General features: G+C 37.7%; 1 protein-coding gene across 2 annotated transcripts; it reads left to right on the forward strand.

Moving 5' to 3' along the window:
* Nucleotides 1-24,982, forward strand: LOC145771909 (uncharacterized). 2 transcript variants are annotated; one of them, XM_082583671.1, is made up of 9 exons: nt 1-179; nt 6,426-6,545; nt 14,369-14,500; nt 14,944-15,063; nt 15,653-15,771; nt 16,942-17,038; nt 21,829-21,925; nt 22,471-22,538; nt 24,358-24,516. In XM_082583671.1, exons 1-9 carry the CDS (start codon nt 113-115, stop codon nt 24,396-24,398), a joined length of 861 nt encoding a protein of 286 aa, XP_082439797.1. In that variant the 5' UTR covers nt 1-112; the 3' UTR covers nt 24,399-24,516. The 2 variants fall into 2 exon arrangements, with proteins under 2 accessions (XP_082439797.1, XP_082439796.1); XM_082583670.1 differs by lacking the exon at nt 22,471-22,538 and having other exon boundaries at nt 24,358-24,982.
* Nucleotides 24,983-24,990: the final 8 nt, after the last annotated feature.

Consider the following 24,990-nt stretch of genomic DNA (forward strand, 5'->3'; position numbering starts at 1 on the left):
CATTTAGGCCTATGTGTTTGTATTATTTTTAAATATAGTTTGGTGCAAAGGTAAAGTTTCACGATCATAAAACATGTGTTAACGGCGCTACTGATAAGACTTGAAAATCTTTATGATGGAAGAAAGCAAAGAACGCAAACCGGGAGAAAATGTCAACTTTCAATCTTACTCTGAAACAGGTGCAGTAGCCTAGCTAACAAGCCTACGAACCTTGAATATGTTTAAAATAGAACAGGTATTAGCCTGAAGCACCACGAAGCATGGGTTCAAGGTGTTGTAAAATATTGTACAGTAATTAGGCTACATATTAATTCCTTTGACAACTAATCATACTAGGCTACACCGATCGGTTATAGGCTATTAACAATGATCATTATTTAAAAAATAATGGCCTAGCATAGCCTAGACATAACTTTACAAAGTGCCCATTACATTCAAAATGTTAAACTAAAAACTTTTAAACTCCAAACAAATATGGCTTTTTAAAGGATTTCCAGGGCAATTAGTTTTTTTGGCAAGGCTGCAGCAGAGAACTGCATTGAAAATAAATAGTAGGCTAGTAGCCTATGCTCTAATATTAGATTCTTTTAAAACAACTATTAATTCAACGTTTGCTGACGTTGGATCGGTGCAGAGGTGACAAGTTTAGCTGGCTGGGGTCTTATAATTATTAGGGCAGGTCAATTTTATACTTTTTTTGGAATATTAAAGTGAATAATGTACCGGTAGTTAGATTTAGCTGAAAAACTCACTTCTGTGAAATATCAGCCATATCGGATGAGAAACGGCTTGCGGAAATTGATTTGAATTTTTTTCGATTTTTGAAAGAAAATTGCATTACCGCTAAATGGCGCAAAACCAACTTCGAAAATGGTTGTTTATTTTTCGTTTAAACTGCTTTGACTCAATCCTTCGGGAACTCAAAATGAAAACTTTTATGTTCAGGCGTACTCTTCGAAGTAAAAAATTAATAAAAATGAAACAAATATTCAGTATACGCGAACTACAGTAAGTGAAAGTTGGCTAGCTGAGCCACAGCTCGGACTGCAATTCGTCGTAAGAGTGACGATAATGACCTTAAGACGGACACGGCCGGCGCATATTTCTACTGAGAGCTTTGACAACAATTGTTTTGTGACGATTTTCGAAACCGTAGGAAACTTGCAAAGCTTCCGAAACCAGTTTTACGCATCTCTCCACACTTTGCGAATGTGAAGGTAGCCTACATCAGAAATGTTCAGCTTCCGATCGTTGTCAACGAATGATTGAAGGTCCTAATTTGAAACTTTCTTTGTCAGTGGTGGGTTTGGGCTTTCAAGATCGCTGATATCCACTAACTCTTGCCACTCGTTTGCATTCCAGTTGCCTAATGGAATCTTTTTTGCTGCCCTGTGCTCGCTAGAAAAATACAAAAATAAGTTAGACACTGCTAAAATTTTTACTATTGACGCCAAGAAAAAAACAGTTCAGGTTTTGCTGCTGTCTGTAATTTTTTGCCGATAACTTTGGTTTTTGCTTTGGCTCGATCCAGTTTGGACTTATTCATAATAATGTGACGGAGATCAATTTCCGGTCTCAAAACATGTTTTATGTAATAATGCATTGCCAAGCGATGATACAGTCACTCCTAACAAGCTCTAAACGGAAAAAAGAAAATTTTACGGTGCTGTATTCGCAGGCCGGCACTCTTGCTTGTCCTAAAATAAAACACGATGACATTAAAAAAAAAGTAACTTACGGTACCGGGTATTAAATAATAAATCTGTGATACAAATCAAATGTTACCGGCCTAAATTATAAACATTCAAACATCAGGGATTTATGGCAAACAAAGGTAAAATAGTTTCGGTATATAAATTTTTAGGTTACTTATACTCTTTGTGCACTGAGCTTATTAAATAACATCAATATGATGCACGTGTTGGTTTTTTCATTGTGGTACCTATTCATACGTAGCCTATCACTTTCAATCGACTAAATAAATCGTGCTTACCTTGTCTGACGCCGAACTTGACGTGCTTGAGCTACTTATCCATTCGGGTAATTCTGATGGTCCAGGTATGTCGCCTTCCTCCTCGCGGAAGTCATGGGGAAGTTTTTGTAGCCGTTTTTCAATATTTTGCGCTTTTGAAATTGCTGATCGATCAACCAAAAACATTTGAAAGATACCTTTAGGACCAATTTTTAGCGTTTGATGATTGATCCATCAGATAAGCTCTTTCTTCCAAGTTCCTATGGTATTTTGGCATTTGCAGAGAATACACAGAGAATGTGCTCTTTCTTGCAATCCAAGAGCTTGCAGTTGACTCGAGTATCCCTGCATGCCACAACTTCCAGCGAACAAATACATGCCCAGATTAGCTTTTGCTCGGCCTTTTGCGTGTATGCAGCTTATATTCTTAACCTATTTCAATAAATCTTAAATTTTTCTGTTGATGGCTTTGTCAGCAATCAAACGTTGGCGAGGATTTAGCTTATTGCCTGCCAGATACTAATTAAATCCTCTCTGATGCGCAAAACAATACCCCAAATATTTCTTTTAATTTTAGCATTGTTAAGCTGGTAATCATATCGAATTAGTTGTTTATAAGTGCTAGGTTCCGTTTTGGCAAGCTCGCAAGGGCCTCCTCCATGATGCTGATCACTTAGTTGTGTTAAACGCGGATTTTCTTTCGGCATGTTTCAATAAGAGTTTGTAATTAAGAAAGTTTATCACATACTAGCTGAAATTAAATAAGATTTTAAAAAAAACTTTATTTAGATCAACTCATTCACTGGCTTGTCGAGTCATTGCTCAAAACGATCTATTATATTCATAAGAAGCACATTTCCAATGCTGTAATGATAAGCTGATTAGGCTACTCAATCTAATGAATAGCTTAAGTATATAGAGACGCGTCAGGCTTATAACAAGCATTAGGCCTACAGTCTATCACTGAATTAAGTGCTTAATTTCAATTCGAGATAAACAACAACTTTTTCACTGTTCAGGTCTCTTATTCTTATAAAATTCCGCTAACTTACTGTGATTAGGTAGGCCTACATCATCTATAAAGTATGGAGAAAGTCACCGCGCGTTTGCGGCTGTTATGACGACTTCCGCTAACGGCGCTACATATTCGCGCTTTTCAAAAAAAACGCGGGGAGCAACTTTTAAGAATTTAATCGTATTTCCGCAAGCGATCGTTGCACTTTACTTAATTTTTTTACTTGCGAAAGATGTTTTTCACTTATTGGCAACTACCGGTACTTTATTCCATATCAAATTTTAAAATCGACCTGCCCTAACAATTATCACTTTATCGACGCAACTTTATATCAAAGCACGCTTGATATCTGCAAGACCTAACTTCCCTAGGTAAAATTGAATTTCCGCAAGATCATGATGTTGTTTCTGTTTGTTTGTTTTATTTGTTTTTGTCATTGTTTCGTGCGTCAAGTTGTAACTATTTTGTGAATCGTGCAAGGCCTGTTGCGTTGTGCTTGAAATGGCTTTGCCCATGGTAGGATTTCTTTGTGGGGTTTTCTTTGCCTGCCTTGCATTTTGCTATGAGCTAAACGCATCTAGATGTTGTGTTCATTAAAGACCATCAGCACTCTTGATAACGCACCATGGCCGATCTTCATAGCAAATGTTTATTAATACAATTCTTGAAAATTTCAGCTAATAATATTATGGGCTGTTGTTTTTTTTATGTATTTTTGTTTGTAACATTTTCTTTTATTCTCCTTTCTATCTTAAATTTTTCTGAAGGTGTTTCGACCGTGCTAAATACTTCAACTTAGTTTTAACGTTCGCGTTTGTCGCTTCTACCTTTTTCTCGATCTTTGCTATGTTGACGTGTATTGTTTTTGCTGTGATGGTGAAAAATAAAAACAACTGAACTGAACTAGGCTAGTCTCGAAATCAGTGGTTTCCAACCTTTTTGACCTTGCGGCACCCTATCAAAGAGATAAATATAGTTTGCGGGACCCTGGCAAAACTGGATCAATTTTATGAGGTTTCTGTATTTCAAATAACTGTATGAAATAACACAGAATGAGTTGTATAGTATGGTGCGCATAATTTTGTATAGTATAATTTTTATCCAGAACTCGTCCAATTTTTATCCAACAAAAGTTTCTAATTTTATAATGGTTTGCAAACAATCGTGTAATTTTATTATCGTGCTGGTTCACACAATCTGATAATAATCCATCACTGCAATTCGACTTTGTGCGCCGTGAAACGCAAAATAAAATCATGAAACCTGGCAATAATGATGGTTTTGGTTTGGTTGGTTTTGAATCTTTATCCTGCCAAAGCCTTGATAGGTTACTCCTGGTAGTTTCGCATACTTGTAGAGGCTTTTGACGCAGGACCGGTTACCGAGATTGCCAGAGTAAAGTTTTCCGATTGTTGAAGTGTTGTTGCAGGGGAATTATTCCATTCACTAAGTGCCGTTGAATGGAGAGCAGTCCTTAGAATGCGTTGCTCAAGCGCACACCCCGAGAGTCGAACCAGCGCCGCGTGATCTTGAGCCGGGTGCGTAACCACTGAGGTATCGGGCGGACGTTTTTATGGAAAGAACAGCAACGAGTCAAAATCTCTTACGCTGTTTTTTCAGGGCGAAAAAACAAAGGCTTACCGCGGATTAGAGTTAAAATAAATTAATAAATTCTGCACTTAACGGGTTAAAGTTAAAATAAAGATTGGGCCACAGTATTGCAATATCTCAATATCTCGCGGCATTCTTGAGCATTGCAATTGGCACTCCAGGGTGCCGCGGCACCTCGGTTGGGAACCACTGCTCTAAATCAATTTTATCTAAAATGATTAGACGTCTACAGAAGTAAATTAATTGGATTTCCCTGAGACCCTGACATTATCATAGCTATCCAGCGGCTGGCGCTGAAAGCCCTAAACTCGCTGTTCATTAATTTAGAATATTTAGAGCAGTGGTTCCCAAACTTTTTTGGCTGTTACCCTAATCTCCACCCTGAAGTGAGCCAATTACCCCCACGATCAATTTTCAAAAACAAAAGTGTTTTTTGCTATCAGGGATTTGCTATGTGTTTCAAAGGGCTAACTATGACAATCAAAATGCAATATAATACTGAATACAAGATAAAAATGCGTGGTAAACATTCAATGGGAAAGTTGGGCCTGGACTTCAGCCGCCAGCTTTGTGATCCTGGGCTTTGTGGTACTGAGGGCGATTCTTGCGTCGCTTTCGACATCCAGGCGATTGCGCTTCTTTGTCTTCATTCCCAAGACAGTTGAAAATCTTTGTTCATAACCTTACGTTGTTGAAACAATTGTCAGAATATTTAATGCCTGTGTCGCTAATGTTGGTGTGTCCTGGAGTCTGCTAATCCAGAAAGGTTTCAACCTTTCCCCCTTGAAATCAAGTTTCAACTCTTCGTTCATTTGGAGAGTGATAAATTCTTGTTTAGTCGGAAAGTCGTCATCATCCACCTGGCTGTCATCACATGTGAAGGGCTCAGTGCACCATTGGAGACTAGCCGTGTCCAAATTCGGAAAGTAGTTGTCCATCTTCTTGGCTAGCTGGCCTAAGTGGTCAGCTATGTCCTCCTTCAACGCCGCTGTCAAATCAAGTCCATTGCCTTCGAGGTAGGCTACATGTCAAGCGTGTGAAACTGTGCCTCTTCCAACTCGCTTGTTCCACAATTTAACCTTTGAGATAAATGCTGCTACGGTTACTTTAGTGTCGATCACAATTAGCTACATTCTTGCCTTGAATTAAAAGATTGCCTTTGTTCAATTCACCAAAGATATCAACCAGATAGCACAGCTGGGAAATCCACTGTTGGTTAGAGAAGTATTCAGCCAAGTCGGACTTCTTTTTTATCCGAAAAACATGGGCAGCCTCACGAAGTTCGACCAGACGTGTTATCACTTTGCCATGAGACAGCCATCATACTTGTGGTACAGTACTCGGTAAGGCGATCTGTGTGGTACAGTAGTGCTTCGTATCTTTCTTCCATCTTCTTGCACAGTTCCTTGAAAAGACGGCTGTTCAATTCCTTCGCTTTTATAAAGTTCACAACCTTCACTTGCTTCACTGCTTCTAAATCGGGTCTCGTTACCCCCCAAAAACAGGCAAATTACCCTCCGGGGGTAATTTATCCCCAGGTTGGGAACCACTGATTTAGAGTTAAAACCAACTGCATGTTTGATATAAGACTGATATGTTGATATAAGACTGTATGATACATGCTTGATATGTTGCGCAAAAGAAAAAAAAAAAAAGTTTGATATAACCAAATCTTTCTTGTTGATTGTTAGCTGGCAAATTCACGCTGGATGTTAAAAGATATGGCCAGCTTGCAACTCTGACGTGATATTTCACTTCTATTTTTCCGATTTTGTTGCTTGAAGTTTTTGTCTACGTTCTATTTATACTTTGACTCATTTAATTTAGGAACCAGAAAATTTCTTGAGGACTGGAGAAAAGCTGCAGCGGTGTTTTTACTTTCGTTTCTAGGACTGATGTTTGTTGTTATTGGACTAATGTCGGAATTCCTGCCTCCTATATTAGTAGGTGATTGGTTCGTTTGTTTTGACCATGGCGACCTTTATAGATCGCTATGGTTTTGACTGAGACTTTATTGATTACTATTTAGTGAGTAGGCTACGTAGGCAAGATTTCTCAGAGCATCGTTTCATCGACCAACGCTTAATATTTACGAAAATTCACACTTGACACCACTCCACTTGTCAATAACTGTAGCTTCTTGTGTTTTAGAAAGTTTACTTAAGAAAATGAAGAGTTTTTGAACACAGTTTGTAGAAAAAATGTAGACTTTCATGTATTTGTCAAAAAAATTAAATATATTTCTGCAATACTACGAATGTAGACTATAGGCCTATTAGCTTTATTTAGCATTGCAAATTAGGCTGTGCGAGTGTGCGTAGCCTTCCTCCAGCGCTTTTACAAGCAGGCAAGTGTGGCACAATCAGTCAATCGGATACGGAAGCGCAGTGGAGTAGGCCATGGGCTATTCATCAGCCGACCGAGAAAAAATTGGGCTCAATAATAGTTTTTCATCAAGACGCAAACCTTGTATTTGACCAATTTCATCAAATTGAAACCGGATTTCTGTAGAGATTAGAGTGACAAGTTTTAGTTTAAAATTGAAATTACGTTTTGAAGATTTTTTCTGTCACCACCACAAAAGGATTTAAAAAAATATCTGTAGTTGTTGAAACTTTTGTACTGCTGAAATCATGCGTACCCAACGCCACTTGGAATAAAAAGTAGGATTGAGGTAGAAAACGAGAAAATTTTGCAAAAACACAGAAAATTTACATGTTTTTTCTGGATTTTATGGGTGACACGTTATCAAGTGCCACCTGCAATCCTGCATCTGCCCGATAGCTCAGTTGATTAGTGTGTGACTTCATGAACGAATGAGCTTCAAGATCAAGCGGCGCTGGTTCGACTCTCGGCGTGTGCGTTTGAGAAACGCATTTTAAGGACTGCTCTCCATTCAGCGGCACCTAATGGATAGAATAATCAACACTTCTACAATCAAAAACTTCACTCCGTCAATCTCGGTAACCGGCCCTGCATCAAGAGCCTCTACAACAGGGGTTCTTAACCAGGGGTGCGATACCTGTGCCTAGGCTGTGAGGGGATGCTGAATTATCAAGGTTTGTTATAATACGACCTAAGAGCAAAGTTGTTTTTACCAGGTTTCAACAAAAATTTTGAACTGTTGGCGTCTATTACTTTTTAGCCAATCTTAAGAGGGGGTGCTAGAACTGGTTGGTAATTTCAAGGTGGTGCCGACAAGGCAAAAGGTTAAGAACCAGTGCTCTACAAGTATGCCAAACTACCAGGAATAACCCCTCAACAAATTCTAATTGTAACCCTAGCCCCCCCATTGAATCGTAGTAGTAGGATTTGGAAGTTGCTTTTTGGAACACAAAGACTCATGTCCTAGGTCGCTCTGAAGTTGTAATAACGGTCCGATTATGGTACTGAAATTCCCATTCCCATGTCCTCAAGTTGTTCAAAAATTGTGAGAGGAGTATGATAAGATCCACCAACATATTTTTACTTTACATTGGAAGCACAGGTTCTGACGTGTCGATGATAGTTATTGTTAGTCGTCCAATGTTTTTGGCATTTTGGGCATTTGTATGTGTTGGCGAAGAAAGTCATGTTGAAAATGTAGCTGAATTTTTTTAAAACTAAATTCAAGCTCATGGTGTCCTGAAAGTGGCAATGACTCCTTTGCACAAGACTTGGTACAACTCCCTCTCCATCCCATTCTAACGAATATACAAAAGTGTTGATTTTGATTAATTTTTCTACTTCCCCAATTTGGCAAAGCTCTACCCTTTGAAATTTTGTGAGGTCTTTGTGAAAGTGTGTGTAATAGATGTGAAAGTATTATTGTGCTGTGGTCTCCAGGTTCCAAAGTGTACACCCACGAAACAAGGCTAAACAACGGAAAAAGCAAAGATGATCCGAGTATTGACGTTTGGTATGTCTATTGATATTTAAGGCATTAATCCCATGGTTATTGAGAATAAACTCTGGTAGCTCGACCCCACACCCAATGAAAAATTTAGGCAACTTATATATAAAAAAAAGTTACATTTGTCACTTTCTCAACCACCCATGAACTATCTGGTCGTTGCTGCCTTGCAAATTCTAAAAAATCCTGGTGAAATAAAGCATTTAAAAATTCTAAAAAATCCTCTTTGTTTGAGATTAATTTTGCCATTTTTAAAACGGTGTCTGAGCCATGTGAAGCATGGAAAAATTTTAAAGAGTTGTTCAGGCGACGGTGTAAAATAAATCCAAAGCTATTATTAATTTTAAAACGATGTTTTTGCTGTTCAAATTATGAATTAACTGGTTGCGAAGCTCTTCTATAATATATTCCGACGAGATAATGAAAAGTTGAAAGCGTCTTGAATTTTGTTTCATTTCTTGAGTCGACTATGCTGCTGTGATGTTGTGTCATAAATGTTCTGAAAGAAAATACTCCTGTGAGACATTGCACTGATGGATATTGGTAGAGAGTTTAGTAGAAACTTTAATGGGTTTAACATTTTATTTTCATCACACAAAAGAAAATATGCATAAACTAAACTTTTGTTTTCAACATTACATCTCTTACCTTAGTTGATCGTCTATTGTCTCTTCACCTGTTTCGGTTCTGTCTGCTGATTCCTCACCTCTCCTGTAAAAGATCTTAAATGAAATTTCATCGAGTTGTGTGTTTAAAACTTTCTCGACCCTCTCTCATTGTCGTTTCTATCAACAGTTTACAACAACGTTATAAATGAATACCAAGAATTCCAATACTCACTCCCCAACAGCAGGATTTGGTTCCTCGTTCATGTTACCACCAGACTGATTTTGCGACCAATCGATCTCTCTATCAATATTTTACAATTAGTGCACTGTTGTAAATAAGGAATATTACACCAAGCATGTAGATACTCACTTCCAAAAGTCAGAATTTGATTCCTCATCCATTTTGTTAGAAGCTTGGTTTTTGGACCAATCGAGCTCCCTGTCAATATTTTACAGTTAGAGCGCTGTCAAAAATAAGGAACTGAACGGTAGTAAAGTGAATCAACTATACCAATTTCTGTTTTTCGTCTGCAAGAATTTAATACGTTACAAAGTGGGGCAAAAGAGCTATTTTGAAATATTTTGCAAAAGACTTGTGAGAATTTTTATCTGAAAGGTTATTTCTGTTTTGTATACTTGTAGAGATTCGAACCCGCGTTACTTTGTAAAGTCAGGCGTTTAACAATGCGTGTGAACAATCCAGACAAAAAGATTGACTATTATCGCATCATGATTAGGCCACAAAACATGTTTACAGCTAGTAGGCTACGATCAATTAGATTGTTGATCTAAAATTGATTAGACACACACTTACTTTTTGCATCCTTTGGCATGCAGAGACCGACTGTAAGTTTTCGCAAACGATTGTTGACATAACTCACAGATCAATCTAATATTTAAATGTTTTTTCCTGTGTCTCTCTAAGCTTCTTTTTTGGGTATTACACTGACCGCAAATCTCGCAAGTAAACATGTTGAATGAAATGTCTCTGACTCAAACACGTGATTTTTTTATAGACCTAACTTTTTTTCTTCTTATATTCAACTTAAATGTTATGGTGCAATCGAGTGAAAAACCACATATTTCCATGGGATAGTGAAATATTCGCTACTTATAATAGTGTATGTCGTCATATCGAATTGTCAAGGACCATAGTGATGGCATTGTCAATACGACCTCTCTATTGCGGAAGTGTTCGGTGTAAGTACCTTATTGATTAGATGTTGCTGAGAGGTAATGTCGCGTTGTTTATCTACCCTAAAATTGTTCTTTGAACAAAACCACACACACAAAACAACTCTTTATACATGTTGTTTATTCATAAAGTTGCTTCCAGGCGCATCCTCCGCATCCATCCTCATCCTTCCCCTTGGCTACGTCTCTGGCTATAAGTCAGTTTCATCAGATCAGTGGTGTGACTCCAGGATATCCAATTCGCACATCTACCGACTCAGAAGCGGCTACTCCAGTCATCAGGCCAGCGAGCAGATCATGTCTTGACTATGTGATCCAGCTTTAATGTTCCGAAAAGCGTTTTTTAATACACTTTTGTTTTAATTTTACTTTTTAAAAATATCGAATGTGATCCACGATCCAAAACAGATTTGGCGAATGGGGTTCTTATTGTCGGATAGTGTTCGCTAAGCACTACCGATGTACGACTCCTAGCTCAGAAGGGGCGAAGTTTTAACCTTATGTCTTCTAGAGTGCATTGCCTATTAACATCACACAAAAGTAAGCTTTGTATAAGTTAATATAATTTAAACCAGGGTAGACCAACACAATAATATTCATAACACTACAATCAATGTTCCGAGTCAAAGTTCAGGGTTAACCTTGAATTAATGTTCCGAATGTCATTCTTTTCTTTGATTACTGTCTTTTGGTTGGGTGGTTTTCCTTTACGCCTTGCCGCCGAGTGGTGTTGTCAAAAGTGTCAAGTGTTAGATTCTTGCGCGAGCCAAGCAGGGTTGCCAGACTGAAATTTGCAAAAAAAGCCAACTCACCAAAAAAATAGGCCAACTTCATGCCAAATAGTTAGAAAAAAAGCCAAACTCAAACAAGATAAAATAAGCATTGTAACAGTATTTGTGAGGCAAATAACTTAGTTTGAAAACAGTATTATCACATATCATCAAAGATTTGCAAACACGCACAAGAAAAGATTAAGTAACATCATCAGCAAAGATTTTTTGGCAAAATTTTACAAAAGTTATTAGATCATTTGCAGAACGAAGAAACCTACATTATAAGCCACTCACACCCAGAAGTTCTATGCTTCAAAAATTTTTGGGTGGCAGAAATTTGAAAAAAAAACATATGCTCTATACATTATTTTAAAATAAAACAGTTCAATATTGTCTACATCAGTGGAGCCAGCATCAATGTCAACAGTAGACATATTGTACAATGTACAATTGTACATGTGTTCTGAGTTGAACAGTTGCAGTATTTTGGTTGCAGCAAAAAAGTCTTTACAGCATTTTCCAGAAATCACAAGGCGAGATCTTATTCTAATGATCGAGTGAAGGAGTTGCAGTTGCATCTTGCTTTTTGGCTTTGTTTTCACATTAAAAACGAGAGAAAATATTCTCTCGACCACAGCATTACGGACTGGGGCAACTAGGCAATCCAAAGCAAAATGTGCCATGTCTTTAAAACTTGGGTGCTCTAGCACACCAATCCAAAATTGTTTAGAGTTTGAAATCAGTCTCTTTTCCATGAGCTTTAATAATTTCACTTAAATGATCAATCAAAGCTACAGAACAATGGCATGCTACGCTAACTGCGATTGGTATTTCTGCGGTTTTTGTTTTTTCATTTTCTTTAGGAGTACCGGTAAACGATAGCTTACTCTGCAAATTATCTGGGGCTCTTTTTTGTGCTTCTCGAACTTTTTATGACTCCAAAGATTACTCGCTTTTGGTGCTATACTAGCTATAGTAATGTGACAAAGCTTGCAATAAGAATTTTCCGGTCCACCTGCAGCTTTTTTCACTCAAAAGTATGTTTTATCCCAATTGGAATTATACCTACGGCCAGGGGCGCCGGAACCGGGTGCTTGAGGATGGGGGACAGGGGGCAATGGTGTCTTTTGAGGTCATGTAAACTACTGCACATTTTGCAATATAGCAATTTCTGCTATTCGCTTTTAGCCTAATTATAATCTTTCATTTTTGCCTTAACATAATATTCACAACACAAAATTTTGTATCACAGTCGGTGACATCATTATAACATAGCATGATGCCCTTCCGTGCCATTGTTCTTTGTATACTGGACACTTGTATCATTATTCGATAATGAGCTGATAGATAAACATTATCGCTTTATCTTTAAACTTTAAAAAAAAATTGGCCTATCAGCCACAAAAGTGTTCTTTTTTCATAATCCTAGCCCCTAGTCAAAACTTGTTCCGGCGCCACTGTCATAACTGGTCTTCCACTTTTTAGGCTGCATCTCATATAAAAGTTTAGCTGAAGTACAGATCTACCAAAGTATAAGACAAAATTGCTAATATATTTCAAACTGCAACAATATATTTTTTTGTAATTATTTATATCAAATAGAACCTGATAGGGTTCTATTTGCTATCATTTTTTATGTCATGGCACCACAGCGGCTGCCAACGTGCCTCTCTTTAGCACACCTTTTGCCTGAATATTTTTTCTTGCAGTTTTCATAGAAAATCTAAACAAAACGCTTTTGGCAATCAGGAAATTTAAAAAAAGGCCAAAAAAAGTCAAAAGGCCAAACAAAAATTTGTCGGCCAACCACTTCAAAAAAGGCCAAATTTAACAAATTTGGCCGTAAAAAGGCCAATCTGGCAAGCCTGGAGCCACGTTCCAGCCTTGGCGACCTCTAGCGGACCAACACTCTTCAGACGCAGGCAGTATTTTAAAAGGGAATTACGCCACACATACATCTTTTCGTCTTCGTCGTATGTAGGCTATCAAAGTCGATGAAGCCTTTAATGAACTAGATTTGGCTACTATCAGTTAATTTTGTTTTAATTTTGACCATCAAAACGAAAAGCAATATATGCCAAACATAACAGAGGTCTAGAAAAAGGCAGAAGCGACATTATGCGGACGTTATAATGTGTTATAACTAGAGCAAGTTAGAAAAGATCCAAAAAAATTGACTACACGAACCATTGTTTCTTGCATTTTATATTTAAAATAAGGCTGCTTGAACAAAACAAAAATTGTAAATCAACGAAAAAACATTAAAATCCTCAATAGAACATACTGTATAAGGCACGACTAAAGGCCATATAAGCAGGCAGCTAACTCCTCCATAAACATCACGTTCACCAAGAACAAGAGTTGAATGTGACCTAATGTTCGGTTCAGTAGGCCATAGCCCTAAGAAGGGCTGTAGGTATTTCTTTCTAGAGCAGTGTAATGTTCATTATCATGAAAGAAATCAAGGACTATAGTCGCAAAGGCGCCATTTCGCAATCGATGGCAAGCCGTTTGGTGTCTTGCTAAAGACACAGTCACATGCTCTTGAGTGGCGTCGAACCGGCGCTCAATCAAGCTTCTGGTCTTTTGATGTTCACATTATTCTGAAAATATCGTTATTGTTTTGAAATGTTTTTGATGTTAAGAAGCTAAACGAAGCACAGATTGAGATTGATAAACAAAAAGTTGTTGAAGCATTAGCCTATCAGTTTTTCTCACACAACATTTAAAAGAAAACATTTGGACTAAACGTGTCAATTACATAAAATTGACTTTATTGACCAAAAATTGAAAACTTGAACAATAAATAAAAAATTGACTTGTTATCAACTTATCAATTAAGATTTTAAAACCTCCTCCTTGTGTCCAGAACTCTTACTTAAAACCACACAGCAATAAGTTACTAAAATAAACTTGACTTTGTTGACTTGCCCTAGTTATGTACTGTAGATGGTTATCGCTTGCAAACGTTTCCATTTTCCTGCTGTGTACCATGGCGTTCTTGATAGCCAATTTGATTAAAATGTTGTTTTCTGTCAGCCACAGGCAAACCCTCCAAAGAAGCGGCTGCTTAAGCAAAAATCTTTACAGGCTACCTTCTTTTTAAATGATTTGTCCGAAGAATTTAAGTTGTTTTAGAATTATGCAGTTCATCAGTTCCCTATCTTGTTGCACGCGGCTTAGAAAACTTCTAAACTTGTAATATAGTTTGTTTATGGAACTTAATACATTTCTTTGTACTGTACATAAGTGGACTACTTTGTATATGAGTAGCTTATAGACTACGGTACTTTTCTTTTCCAGGGAGAGAGAAAAATTGTCGCGAATTATTGACTACAGGTCTAAATACCAGTAGCATTCGAAACGTCACAGTTAATGGTATCAAAGTGCTGGTGTATTGCGAAATACAAATTATAAACGGAAAGCAACGAGTTGGTTAGTAAATAAACTTTTTTCAACAAACGTTTACCTTTTTTTTTTTTGTAATAATTTGACATAAAACTTTTGCAATTCTGACACAATATTGCTTGTTCCATGTGAAGATAAACATTTTGGAAGTATGATCGACCTAGTTTTCTTTTTAACCTGTGTATCATGTGTCTCAGTAAATCATGATAGGCTATCTAGGTTAGGCTATGTAGTAGAGATAAAAAGCTTCTGTGATGCTGTTACGGTAACCGTATAGGCTACTTTTAAGCGTAAGTGGCCTTGAGCGGATACATTGCAAGTTTGCATTGAAAACTTTCTCGCCAGTTCTTTATAAAATTAAACTTATCCACTACAGATTCTCCGATATATTTTGCCTAGTTTTACTTGATATATTTTGATTATATATTTGAAATTTATGATATAATTTGACTTGATTTATGTTCAAAAAGATGAATATCCTGTGATAAGCAATTGTACCGGAGACATCGATGCAAGAGGACTTTCTAACCTGACGGTGAAAGGTAGCGTCGTGACCGTGTACTGCGACGTACAAACCAGATCTACTAAGGGCAAGTTGTTAAACTGTATGCGATCTTTGCTGTGAATATTATTGTGAACGTTATTATAACTAGATCACAGTTTATGCAATGACGCTGGGACATGCTAGAGCCCATAGGGTTGAGATTTTGGAACTAAATTTGAAATCCTGGTGTTGGATTTTCCTGAATTTTCATCAACCGACGATCACTCAGGATGTTTCTTTAACTAAGCAACAATTAAGTTATCTTGTGTTGAATATGTTGTCACTTTAGTAAGTTCTCATAAGAACATTAATTTTATAGGACCCAGCTTTGACCTACATGAAAGCAAATACACTATTCAGGCTTTTTTGAATTCTGAGTTTAACGGCATTGGCAGAAATTTTAAACCAAGAATAAGCTAGCGTACTAAATGAGCAAATCATTTTCGAGAAAAAACTTGTCCTGAGCCATTACGAAAATAGGCTACGGTTTGCGCAGCATAAATAATAATATTACTGCAATATCAACCAATGCGAATTTAAAAAAACACATTATGTATTGTTTTTCCACGAATGAATATTGAACACCCTACATAAGTCCATATTGTATTCACTAGCTAATAAACTCATTTTTACAGATTGCCTAGGTCTGCTTGATGGTATTGGGACAGTCGAAAGTGGGGTTTATAACATCACAATCAATGGAAGTAACGTTTTGGTATATTGCGACATGGAAACTGATGGTGGGGGTTGGACGGTCAGTAGTAGTCTATTTGAAAATTCTTAAACTACTTATTATGGTTAAAACTAGAAACAAGAGACTAGACTCGATCATGCGACACTGAAGCAAGGGGTGCCTAGTGGGATTGGATCTTGTTGGGCACAAAGCTGGAGTTTCCAAAGTTATTGATTTTGCTGTAATTCAATTTTGTCATTAATTTTCAATTAACTCAATCTTTTCTATTTTTCATCTGTTTTCATTGTCTTTACGGAATCCACCAATCCAGTACGCTATATAAGCTACCAGTAGGCTATACTTTAGGGTCCTACGACCCCTTACGTAAGAGTTTTCACTTTCGACATATCGCGAAATAATTAACGAGAAACGTCTCCAATGCAGTGAGACCATAATGGAAAGTTGAAACTTTTTAAGGGTTAAAACGGTGTAGTCCAAATGTTTTAGGTATAAAACTAGGATCTAGGACAATAGCCCCCCCCGGACGCGAAAACTTTTTTCCCACCAGATTTCTGTCTCATTTACATATTTTGGTAAAAGTTTGTATTAAAACCGTGTGAATGCAACACTTTCTTGTTGGCACGGTTGGTTCAGTGGTTTCATCCTCTGCCTACTGATCGGAAGAACGGGGGTTCGACACCCGTCGTAGTCAAACTTTTTTTTCTTTAAATTAATTTTTGCGGTGCACAAGAGCTTTTCAAAAAAGTAGGGTTAGGAAAAGCTTATATTTTATTATCATTGCACAATTTCATTGGCAAATAGTTATTTCGCAATCTGAATCAACCAATCTCTCAAAACACTTTCGGAAAGTCTTACTTTTAGAGTGACTAGAATCAATGAGACAAAAATCTCGTGGGAAAAAAAATTTCGCCCCCCGGACAATTGCCCCCGTATAGTGTTTATTTAAACTTACTATGTTTTTGATCTATTTTTGTGTTGATAAATTAAGTTACTGATCGCACTTGTTTCGTTTTTAATCGGACTTGAATGTATTTTTTTTCTGCTTGGTGAGATGAGGTAGTCCTACATCATCAAATTGATGACAAAAGTTCACACCAGCACTACGTAAGTGGCTAAGTGCTGAATTTTCTAAGCGTATGCTTCGCCCTCAATGCTTTGTCAAATTATGAAAATAGGTTTTCAATAAATCACAGCTTAAACCGAGTTGGCTGTACAAATTTTCTTGTTCAGGTTATACAGAAGCGAAGGGATGGCTCAGTGGGTTTCAACTTAGACTTTCCAGAGTACGAGCAGGGATTCGGGAACATTTCAAATGAATATTGGCTTGGTAAGTGGTGATATTCCATCAATCAGTCAGTCATTCACTCTTTTTGTCATTAGTTTTGTTTGCAGGCAAGATTACACAACCATTCCGCTTTCCCATATTTCCATCTGTTACAGTTGTGTTTTTTAATTCGTCTCATTGTGCTATTATTGCGTACTTTAATGAATTTGAGGTTGTGCGTTTTTTGTCATTAGAACCTTGTGCATCTCAATTTCACTTCAAGCTCATAGCTAATTTGCTTAAATTTCTGAGCAAACTTAAACGAAATTCGTCAGTGAGAGACTTAGATTATTTTGAAACAAAATCAAGATCAAGAAACTTTGTTTTCAAATATATATTATATATAAAAACAATGAAAACTATTAATACTACAAAAAGTGCTCAATGCCAAGCAAAAAGGCAAAGCAGAGCGAATTAAATCAAATGTAGTTATTACTATCTGAAGCCTTTACAAATTGTTTCACCTAACGGATCATCAGAAGGTCTTATTCAAATAGAATCTAATTTGTATAAATATTCAAATAGATTCTATTTGAATAAGACCTTCTGATGATCCGTTAGGTGAAACAATTTGTAAAGGCTTCAGATAGTAATAACTACATTTGATTTATATTATATATATATATTTTTAAAGAACCTTTTTATATAAATACTAACCTTATTATATCAACTAAATACAAGCAAAGGAAGACTCACATTGCACGATAATGCTTAAGATGCAATAAAACGTGGTAGGCTATATAGGTTATACTCAGGGTTGCCATCGACATGAACCCCAAAATTAGAACAACCAAAAAATTAAATTTTCATACGACACAAAGCAAATGTTTTTGAACAAATTATTACATTTCTACTAGTCGTAGCATATCACGTGTCTTGCTTTTACCAGAAACAATCTGTTCCGGCAACTCCTTGTTTGTAGAAAATACTTCGTGCATCTCACGGCAGCTCAGGTCTAGGTTTAAGTTTACTTGTAGCAGAGGGTTGACTGTCATTTCATTAAATCTATTCCATTTCCACTGAGCCGAAACAACAGAGAATTCTTCTTCCACAAACGCATTGCTGACCGGAAGGGAAAGGATAATGCTAATCAGCTTGTAGAGCAACGAAATAGAGTGATCTCCAGTAAAGATCTTTTCCACTTGTCCTCAGGTTCATCCTTGCTCAACACATCATCTGAACTTTTCTTGAGCAAGTCGAGTCCTCATCGAACAACTCATCCTTCATTGCTATTGGCAGATCAATTTGCTTCGCCAACCTAAGGACAGGGTCCAGGAAAATACCGGGATGACCCACGTTACTGATTTTCCTTGCGATATGGAAAGCTGGAGGGTCACCGCGATATTCAAAAATTGGCATAACTGCAAAATTTTCTTTTTGCTTTGACGTAAATTCATTCTCATCAAATCAAATGCTATATTTTGCTTGAAATTTTGGGTTCTAGACTGTAGCGCACCCAGCATGGGGCTAAAGGGGCTCAAGCCCCTCCCCCAAACCCGCCATCAAAAATGAAGTTTTGTATGTTCCCCATTTATACCTTTTGCTTACAGGTGAGATATGAATAAGACACAACAATACAACAGGGCTGAGCATTATAACAATATATTTTAAATATTTACAAATAGTTTTAACAGTCGAATGTTTTCGGCTTAACTTGAGCCCTTATCAGGAACCTGAAAATAGTTATAAAAATGCAATAAATTTCAACTTCTTGAAGGTAAAATCACATTAAGAAAAGGCAACTGCATAAATAACTACAAAAAAATTGCACCACAGAGCACAGAGAACGTGATAGCCTACATCAAGTAAATATTGAGGAGAATGGACGCGCCTCCAACAAATAATTGTTTGTTTAAATTTGGGTTGTAGCTTTTGATTACCACTGCTTCCTGAATTTTAGTGTGAAATTGGGTTTTCCTTTGCGGAAAATTTTAAATGTCAGCAGAGAATTTTTGATCTGTGCAAAAAGAACACTCCATGATATGGTCTTTGATGGCACTTTTCTTTAACTACCGGTACCTAAAGTTCAGATGCTCCCGTACTCTCGTGGCCAAATGTCTGCCGGACATAACCGATGTACCGTACGTCAATGCCAAGTCACACGGACATGTAAAACCAGAACCGGATTTAGCTGATGGGGGGGCCTGGGGCACTTTTAGATCTGGGGGCTTCCGAGCAAAAAATTTCACAAAATCACATTTTTTCCACGTCGGGGGCCCTTCAAAAGGGAGGCCCGGGGCACCTGCACTCTCTTCCCCCCATAAATCCGGGCCTGTGTAAAACTTTATACGACATTTGAGCAGAGAGGCAAAGGCGTCTGGGACTTTAGTTGAAAATACAAACTAATTTTGAATTTTGATAGGCTAAGTAGGAAAATGTCCAAATCAAATTTACTGTTTGCAAAATTAGTGTTTTGTTTCAAACTGTTTTCGTGCTAGTTGTTGTTTTCGCCTTAATTTGTGTTTGCAAACAGAAAGCTAATTCTATTTTGTCATACATGACGAAAAAGTCGAGATCTGTAGAAGATTGCGAGAGTGGACGTAGGGATGAGGATGCATGGGGTTCACTAGGCCAACTTTTAATCTGAATGAGAGAGCGAATCCTGATGCATTGGCAACCGGTGGGTTGTGGGCCGTGAGTGCCTTTAATATTAATCAAAGGGATGGGCGTTGGCCTATTGTCACTGTCACTATTGTCGCAAATCACTCGGCCGATATTTCTGAATTAGCCCCCCCCTAAATTTTTTTCTGGGTGCACTACTGGTTTTAGAACATCGGCAGAACCTTACTGCAGCAGTGTGAGGCTATCTACGGTTGCCACTGTAGCGTGATGTCTACGCTGCATTATCATGACTTGAATAGTATTAAATAAACATGATATAACGTATTTCCATATGCATTTACTTTGGCAATACACAGTTTGTACAGGCGTGGACAGGTCACATGATACACGCTACACCTGGGTATGGGACATATGGTGGTACACTTTATAAGCTGTAAATGCACCAAATTTTGTCATAACACTTATAACCCTTCAGTCTATCTTTTTTTGAGTGAGCAATCCCGTACTTCGTACTTCTACCATCCCATGACTATCCCTACGCACAGATGTACTTATACGCCGCAAATTCTACGCCGTAGACTTGCGGCGTAGACTTTTTGTTTGCGCTAACGGCTAACGCTTACGGCCACATTTTTTTTTGGATAGTTGTCGCTTGAGGCTACGCCGTAAAGTTTTCGCGTTTTTTTAGCGCATAGCGTCAACACATACTTTTTAATGTCTTTTTTTTTCGCTACAACATGCCAATACCTTCCAGTGCTGCAGTTAAAAGAATGTTTTCAATGGGCAAAAACATATTGAAACCAAAACGCCGCAAAATGTCAGATGAACACTTTCAGATGCTTGTGTTTACGCTAGTGTATGCGCTGACGCCGCCAACTTTTTTTACAAGTTACGTTGACACATGCGGCGTATGGTTTTTCGAACGTTTGCGTTTACGCTGACGGCATCAATATTTTTTGTATGCGCGTACATCACTGTCCCTACGCCAACCCTTTAACTTTCTCGTAGGCTACTCAATTGTTTGATCACTTAGCAGGGCCCATTTGATGCGCGTTGGATGCTTCTCACATCGATATCATTTATTGATATTGGCTACAGTTTTTCAAAAAAAAGATAGAAGTGTTGTAATTGTTGAAAATAAGACAAAGTTAAGAACTCAAGTCAAAAACAAGGACATTTTTTAGAAATAGGGACTTAATGATGTGGCGTTGCTAGCACAGTAGCGCTTATTATGGACAAGATTTCCAGAAAGTGGAGAACTTAAATAGCTGCGTAAAGAGATGGGATGAGAACTTAAATAACTGTGTAAGACTAAAATGATGTAGGCCTAGCTACGGTCACTGGAAAGTAATCATCAAGACAATAAAGAGATGTTATCAAAACCATTCACTTTTACACAACAATTATTTAACACTACATGTGGTAGTTAAGCTATGCAGTGTGCACCAGTGGCGTAGCCAAGGGGGGGGGGGGGGGTGGGGTTGGGGGTTACAACCCCCCTTTGGCAAGCGTGTGACGTCACGATGTTGAAAATGATGCTTTCAGTCTAATAAAAAATTGCCTAGTTTTAAACAAAATTGCATTAAAAGAGCGAGTTTTGCCAATACCAAACATTCAAACGTCTCAGCCAGGAATTAGCAACAAGAAAACACAGAGACTTAGCTTTCTTTCCGAAAAATGCCGAAGAAAACATGATCTTTTTCTTTTGCCATGCTACCAGACAGCACCATTTTACAGGAATATTCGTACCCACATTTTTGTTGAAAATGCTCTCAGAATGCACCAAATTCAAAGTAATTTTTCAAAATTTTCTGGGGGAGGCCCCCCACCGCTGGGTGGTCAAACCCCCCCCCTTTTAAAATTCCTGGCTACGCTACTGGTGTGCACGGGTGGTTGGTTATTCAACATAGCCGATAAACTCAACTTTTCTGCTTTTTTGAAGTACGAAATAACAACTTAAAGCATTTTCAAACTTGTCTGTTTGATGGATTTGCTTAAAATTGTGTTAGAAATGACCGACTCTTATTGCAATTACGTAAGTAGGCTATAGGCCTACCATAACGGCAACTTGAGTTGCTTGCTGATCAGGCTACAACAGAGAGATGAACTTGTGGCTTTCTTTAGAAATTTTTGAAAACTTTGTAGGCTTCCTCCTTTTTCATTATGTTTTGCGGCACGCCATGCAAATACATGTCAAAAGATTTAGGCTTACAGTTAAAAATATTTTTCAGGACTGAATAAGATGCACCAGATCACAGCCACTGGCAGATACCAACTAAGAGTGGAAATAAAAGACTGGAATAGCAGTTCTGCCTTCGCTTTCTACAGGTCAGTGTGTATCAGAATGTAGTTTTTGTCGATTTCATGCTTATGCCAAGTTTTTATAACATCTTTTGGTATATCACTGCATTTACTTTTCTTGCAAGGATGTATTTTTCAACTTTTGTGAGCTCTTCCAACTTCCATTCTCCTTGGCAAAAAGGAAATTAAATGCATGTTATTTATCATTTGTTAGCGTTGTTAGAATAGAAGCAATCTTTTTTGATTTTTTTCAGACTTTGTCGGTAGGCTATGCAAACATTTACAACTACAGTAGCCTATAGCCTACTGTTGCAAATGTTGTCATTGCAAGAAATTGTTTTTTTTTTATAACGTAGCCTTACTTTTAAACCGATAGCGTTGTTAGAAAAGAAGCAATCTTTTTTGATGTTTTCAGACTTTGTCGGTAGGCTATGCAAACATTTAGTACAACTACAGTAACCCATACTGTCGCAAACGTTGTCATTGCAAGAAACTGTGTTTTTTTATAACGTAGCCTACTTTTAAACCGGTAGCTTACCCTTTTTTTTACTTTGCTGACGAACTGTGTTTAGTTCGTTCTCAATTGGAAATGCTTCAACCAACTACACGTTGAGTGTCAGTGGTTTCAATGGCACTGCAGGTTGGTGCAAATAAAAACTACATCTATAGGCCTACTATGCAGTAGGCGTAGGAGCCAGACCAGACTATTGAGAGCAGTTTGTAACTTTAAATCAGGCGCTGTAAGCTTTGTTGTGTTTCTGCAAAAGTGTTTGTGCGCATTTAATTGTACTTGGGCAAGAGTTTTTTTTTGCACCCCCAAAAACTAATTTTTCCCTACGCCTAACTAGCAATTAAATCCAAGAACTTAGCGCAAAACTATGTGAATTCATTGTTTTGACGACGATGCTAAGGTGACGATACTAGTTCTGACTTTATCCGAAAAGCAACTTTACTGATTAATTAAAAAAAGGAAGATCGTGGGCTCTTGTTTTTATCTAAGCATTGGATTCGGCTTCCATTAGGACCATACAATCTGTTGCTGATGTCAACGTAGAATGTCACTTTGAGGGTCAAGCCGTATACAAAAGTTGCACAGTATTATCATAGACTGTACAGATCAGGGTTACTCAACCAGAGTTCTACCCCCCCCCCCACCCCACCCAAGGGAGCACGGAGCGTTTTCAGGGGGCACGAGCAGAAGTTTTTATTAGATATCTTTGCCATGACATTGCAAAACCCATGATATTAATTATAGACCTACCGGTATCATGACACTTGTATTTACAATCTCAGCCACAAATGTTGAGAGTCTATGGAAGGGGGCCACCAGACATGAAAGTTTGAGAATTTTTTTCTGGTGTTGTGTTCTCTAACCTTTGCTTCTTAGCCTCCTCGAAACACATTGTGAAATCGATTGATTTTACTTTAGTGAGTCAGCATTTTCAGTTTTTCACTGATAATACAACTCAACAATTTAAATCAAGCTTATGATAATTGAGGTTTAAGAGCGATTTTAGGCAAGTTTTGAGATTCTAATTTCAAAAATCGCATCCAATCTTCCTTAAACTTTTATGCAATAGTCAGTTTTAAGCATATTGTTACACATGAGGTTTACACACTTCGAATTTTGATAAGGTTACTAGGCTACTATGTCACTTAAAAACTGTGACTTCTTGCAATCACATTCTGGATATAAAAATGTAATGTGCTTTAAAAATAACTAACAGATGAAACAAAACAAACATAATAGTATGTGGGGTAGCCTAATGGGGTATGGACGGATAGTATAACACAATATAATGGTATAGCAAGCATTTAAACCAGTGATGTAGGCTACGCGCATACAAAAAATATTGACGCCGTCAGCGTAAACGCAAACGTTCGAAAAACCATTCGCCGCATGCGTCAACGTAACTTGTAAAAAAAAGTTGGCGGCGTCAGCGCATACACTAGCGTAAACTCATTTTGTTTGCCAGGTGCCAAACATTCACACGGTATAAACCACTCGAAACAAACAAATTTTATTTTGAATTTCCACGAAGAAACACAAACATCTGAAAGTGTTCATCTAACATTTTGCTGCGTTTTGGTTTCAATATGGTTTGCCCATTGAAAACATTCTTTCAACTTCTTCAAAATTTGAAGTTTGATAAAAAAAAAATGCAAACAACAGCTAAGACATTAAAAAGTATGCGTTGACGCTATGCGCTAAAAAAACCGCGAAAACTTTACGGCGTAGCCTCAAGCGACAACTATCCAAAAAAATGTGGCTGCAAGCGTTAGCGTAAACAAAAAGTCTACGGCGTATACGTACATCTCTGGTTTAAACCGTTCTAAATTTTCAAATGGCGTTATTGATAATTATAATAATTAAGCAACTGTTATTTCTATCGGCTTAGCAAATGTATTTAGCCTTATCCCAACTTTTTGATTTTAAGATTATTTTGATTAATTTGCAGGAGATTCCTTAATTGCAGTTCCACAACCAGCTTCAGTTTAGCACCAGAAACAAGGACAATGACCAATGGGTGGGCGGCAGCTGCGCGGTGCGGCACAGCGGAGGGTGGTGGTACGGTCAATGCTTCGATGCTAACTTAAACGGAGAATATTTTTCTAATTACACGATCAGCGACCGTGGTATTGTTTGGAAGCAGTGGCAAGGAAACAATCTATCGTTGCGGGAGGCAGAGATGAAGATTCGCCTCGATCCAATTATTTAAAGCGCTGTTGTTCACTTCCTGCTGGTTCGTGTCTGCGAGCAAAGCAAAACAAGTGCTTGATGGATTATGGAGTTATTGCGATTGATATCCTAAGTTTCAATGTAATAAACATTACTGGCCTTCTTCCGCCCTGTGGCATGGTGCGGTAATGCATTCGTTAAACACTCTTATATTGTTTATTATACGCCACATGCGATTGCGAGCTATACCGTATTTGGCCCGTTGTACATGGCTCATTAAAGTAGTGAAATTTAAGGGATTTGGCTAGTCTGCTTTCGTACTATGTTACAATGTACAGGAATAGGCTTATTCTATTTCGAATAAACCTATCTTTTTAAGACACAAAACTGCAAAAAAACTATAAGTTAGACA

Source organism: Aplidium turbinatum, chromosome 6, assembly GCF_918807975.1.
Source record: "Aplidium turbinatum chromosome 6, kaAplTurb1.1, whole genome shotgun sequence".
Lineage (NCBI taxonomy): Eukaryota > Metazoa > Chordata > Ascidiacea > Aplousobranchia > Polyclinidae > Aplidium > Aplidium turbinatum.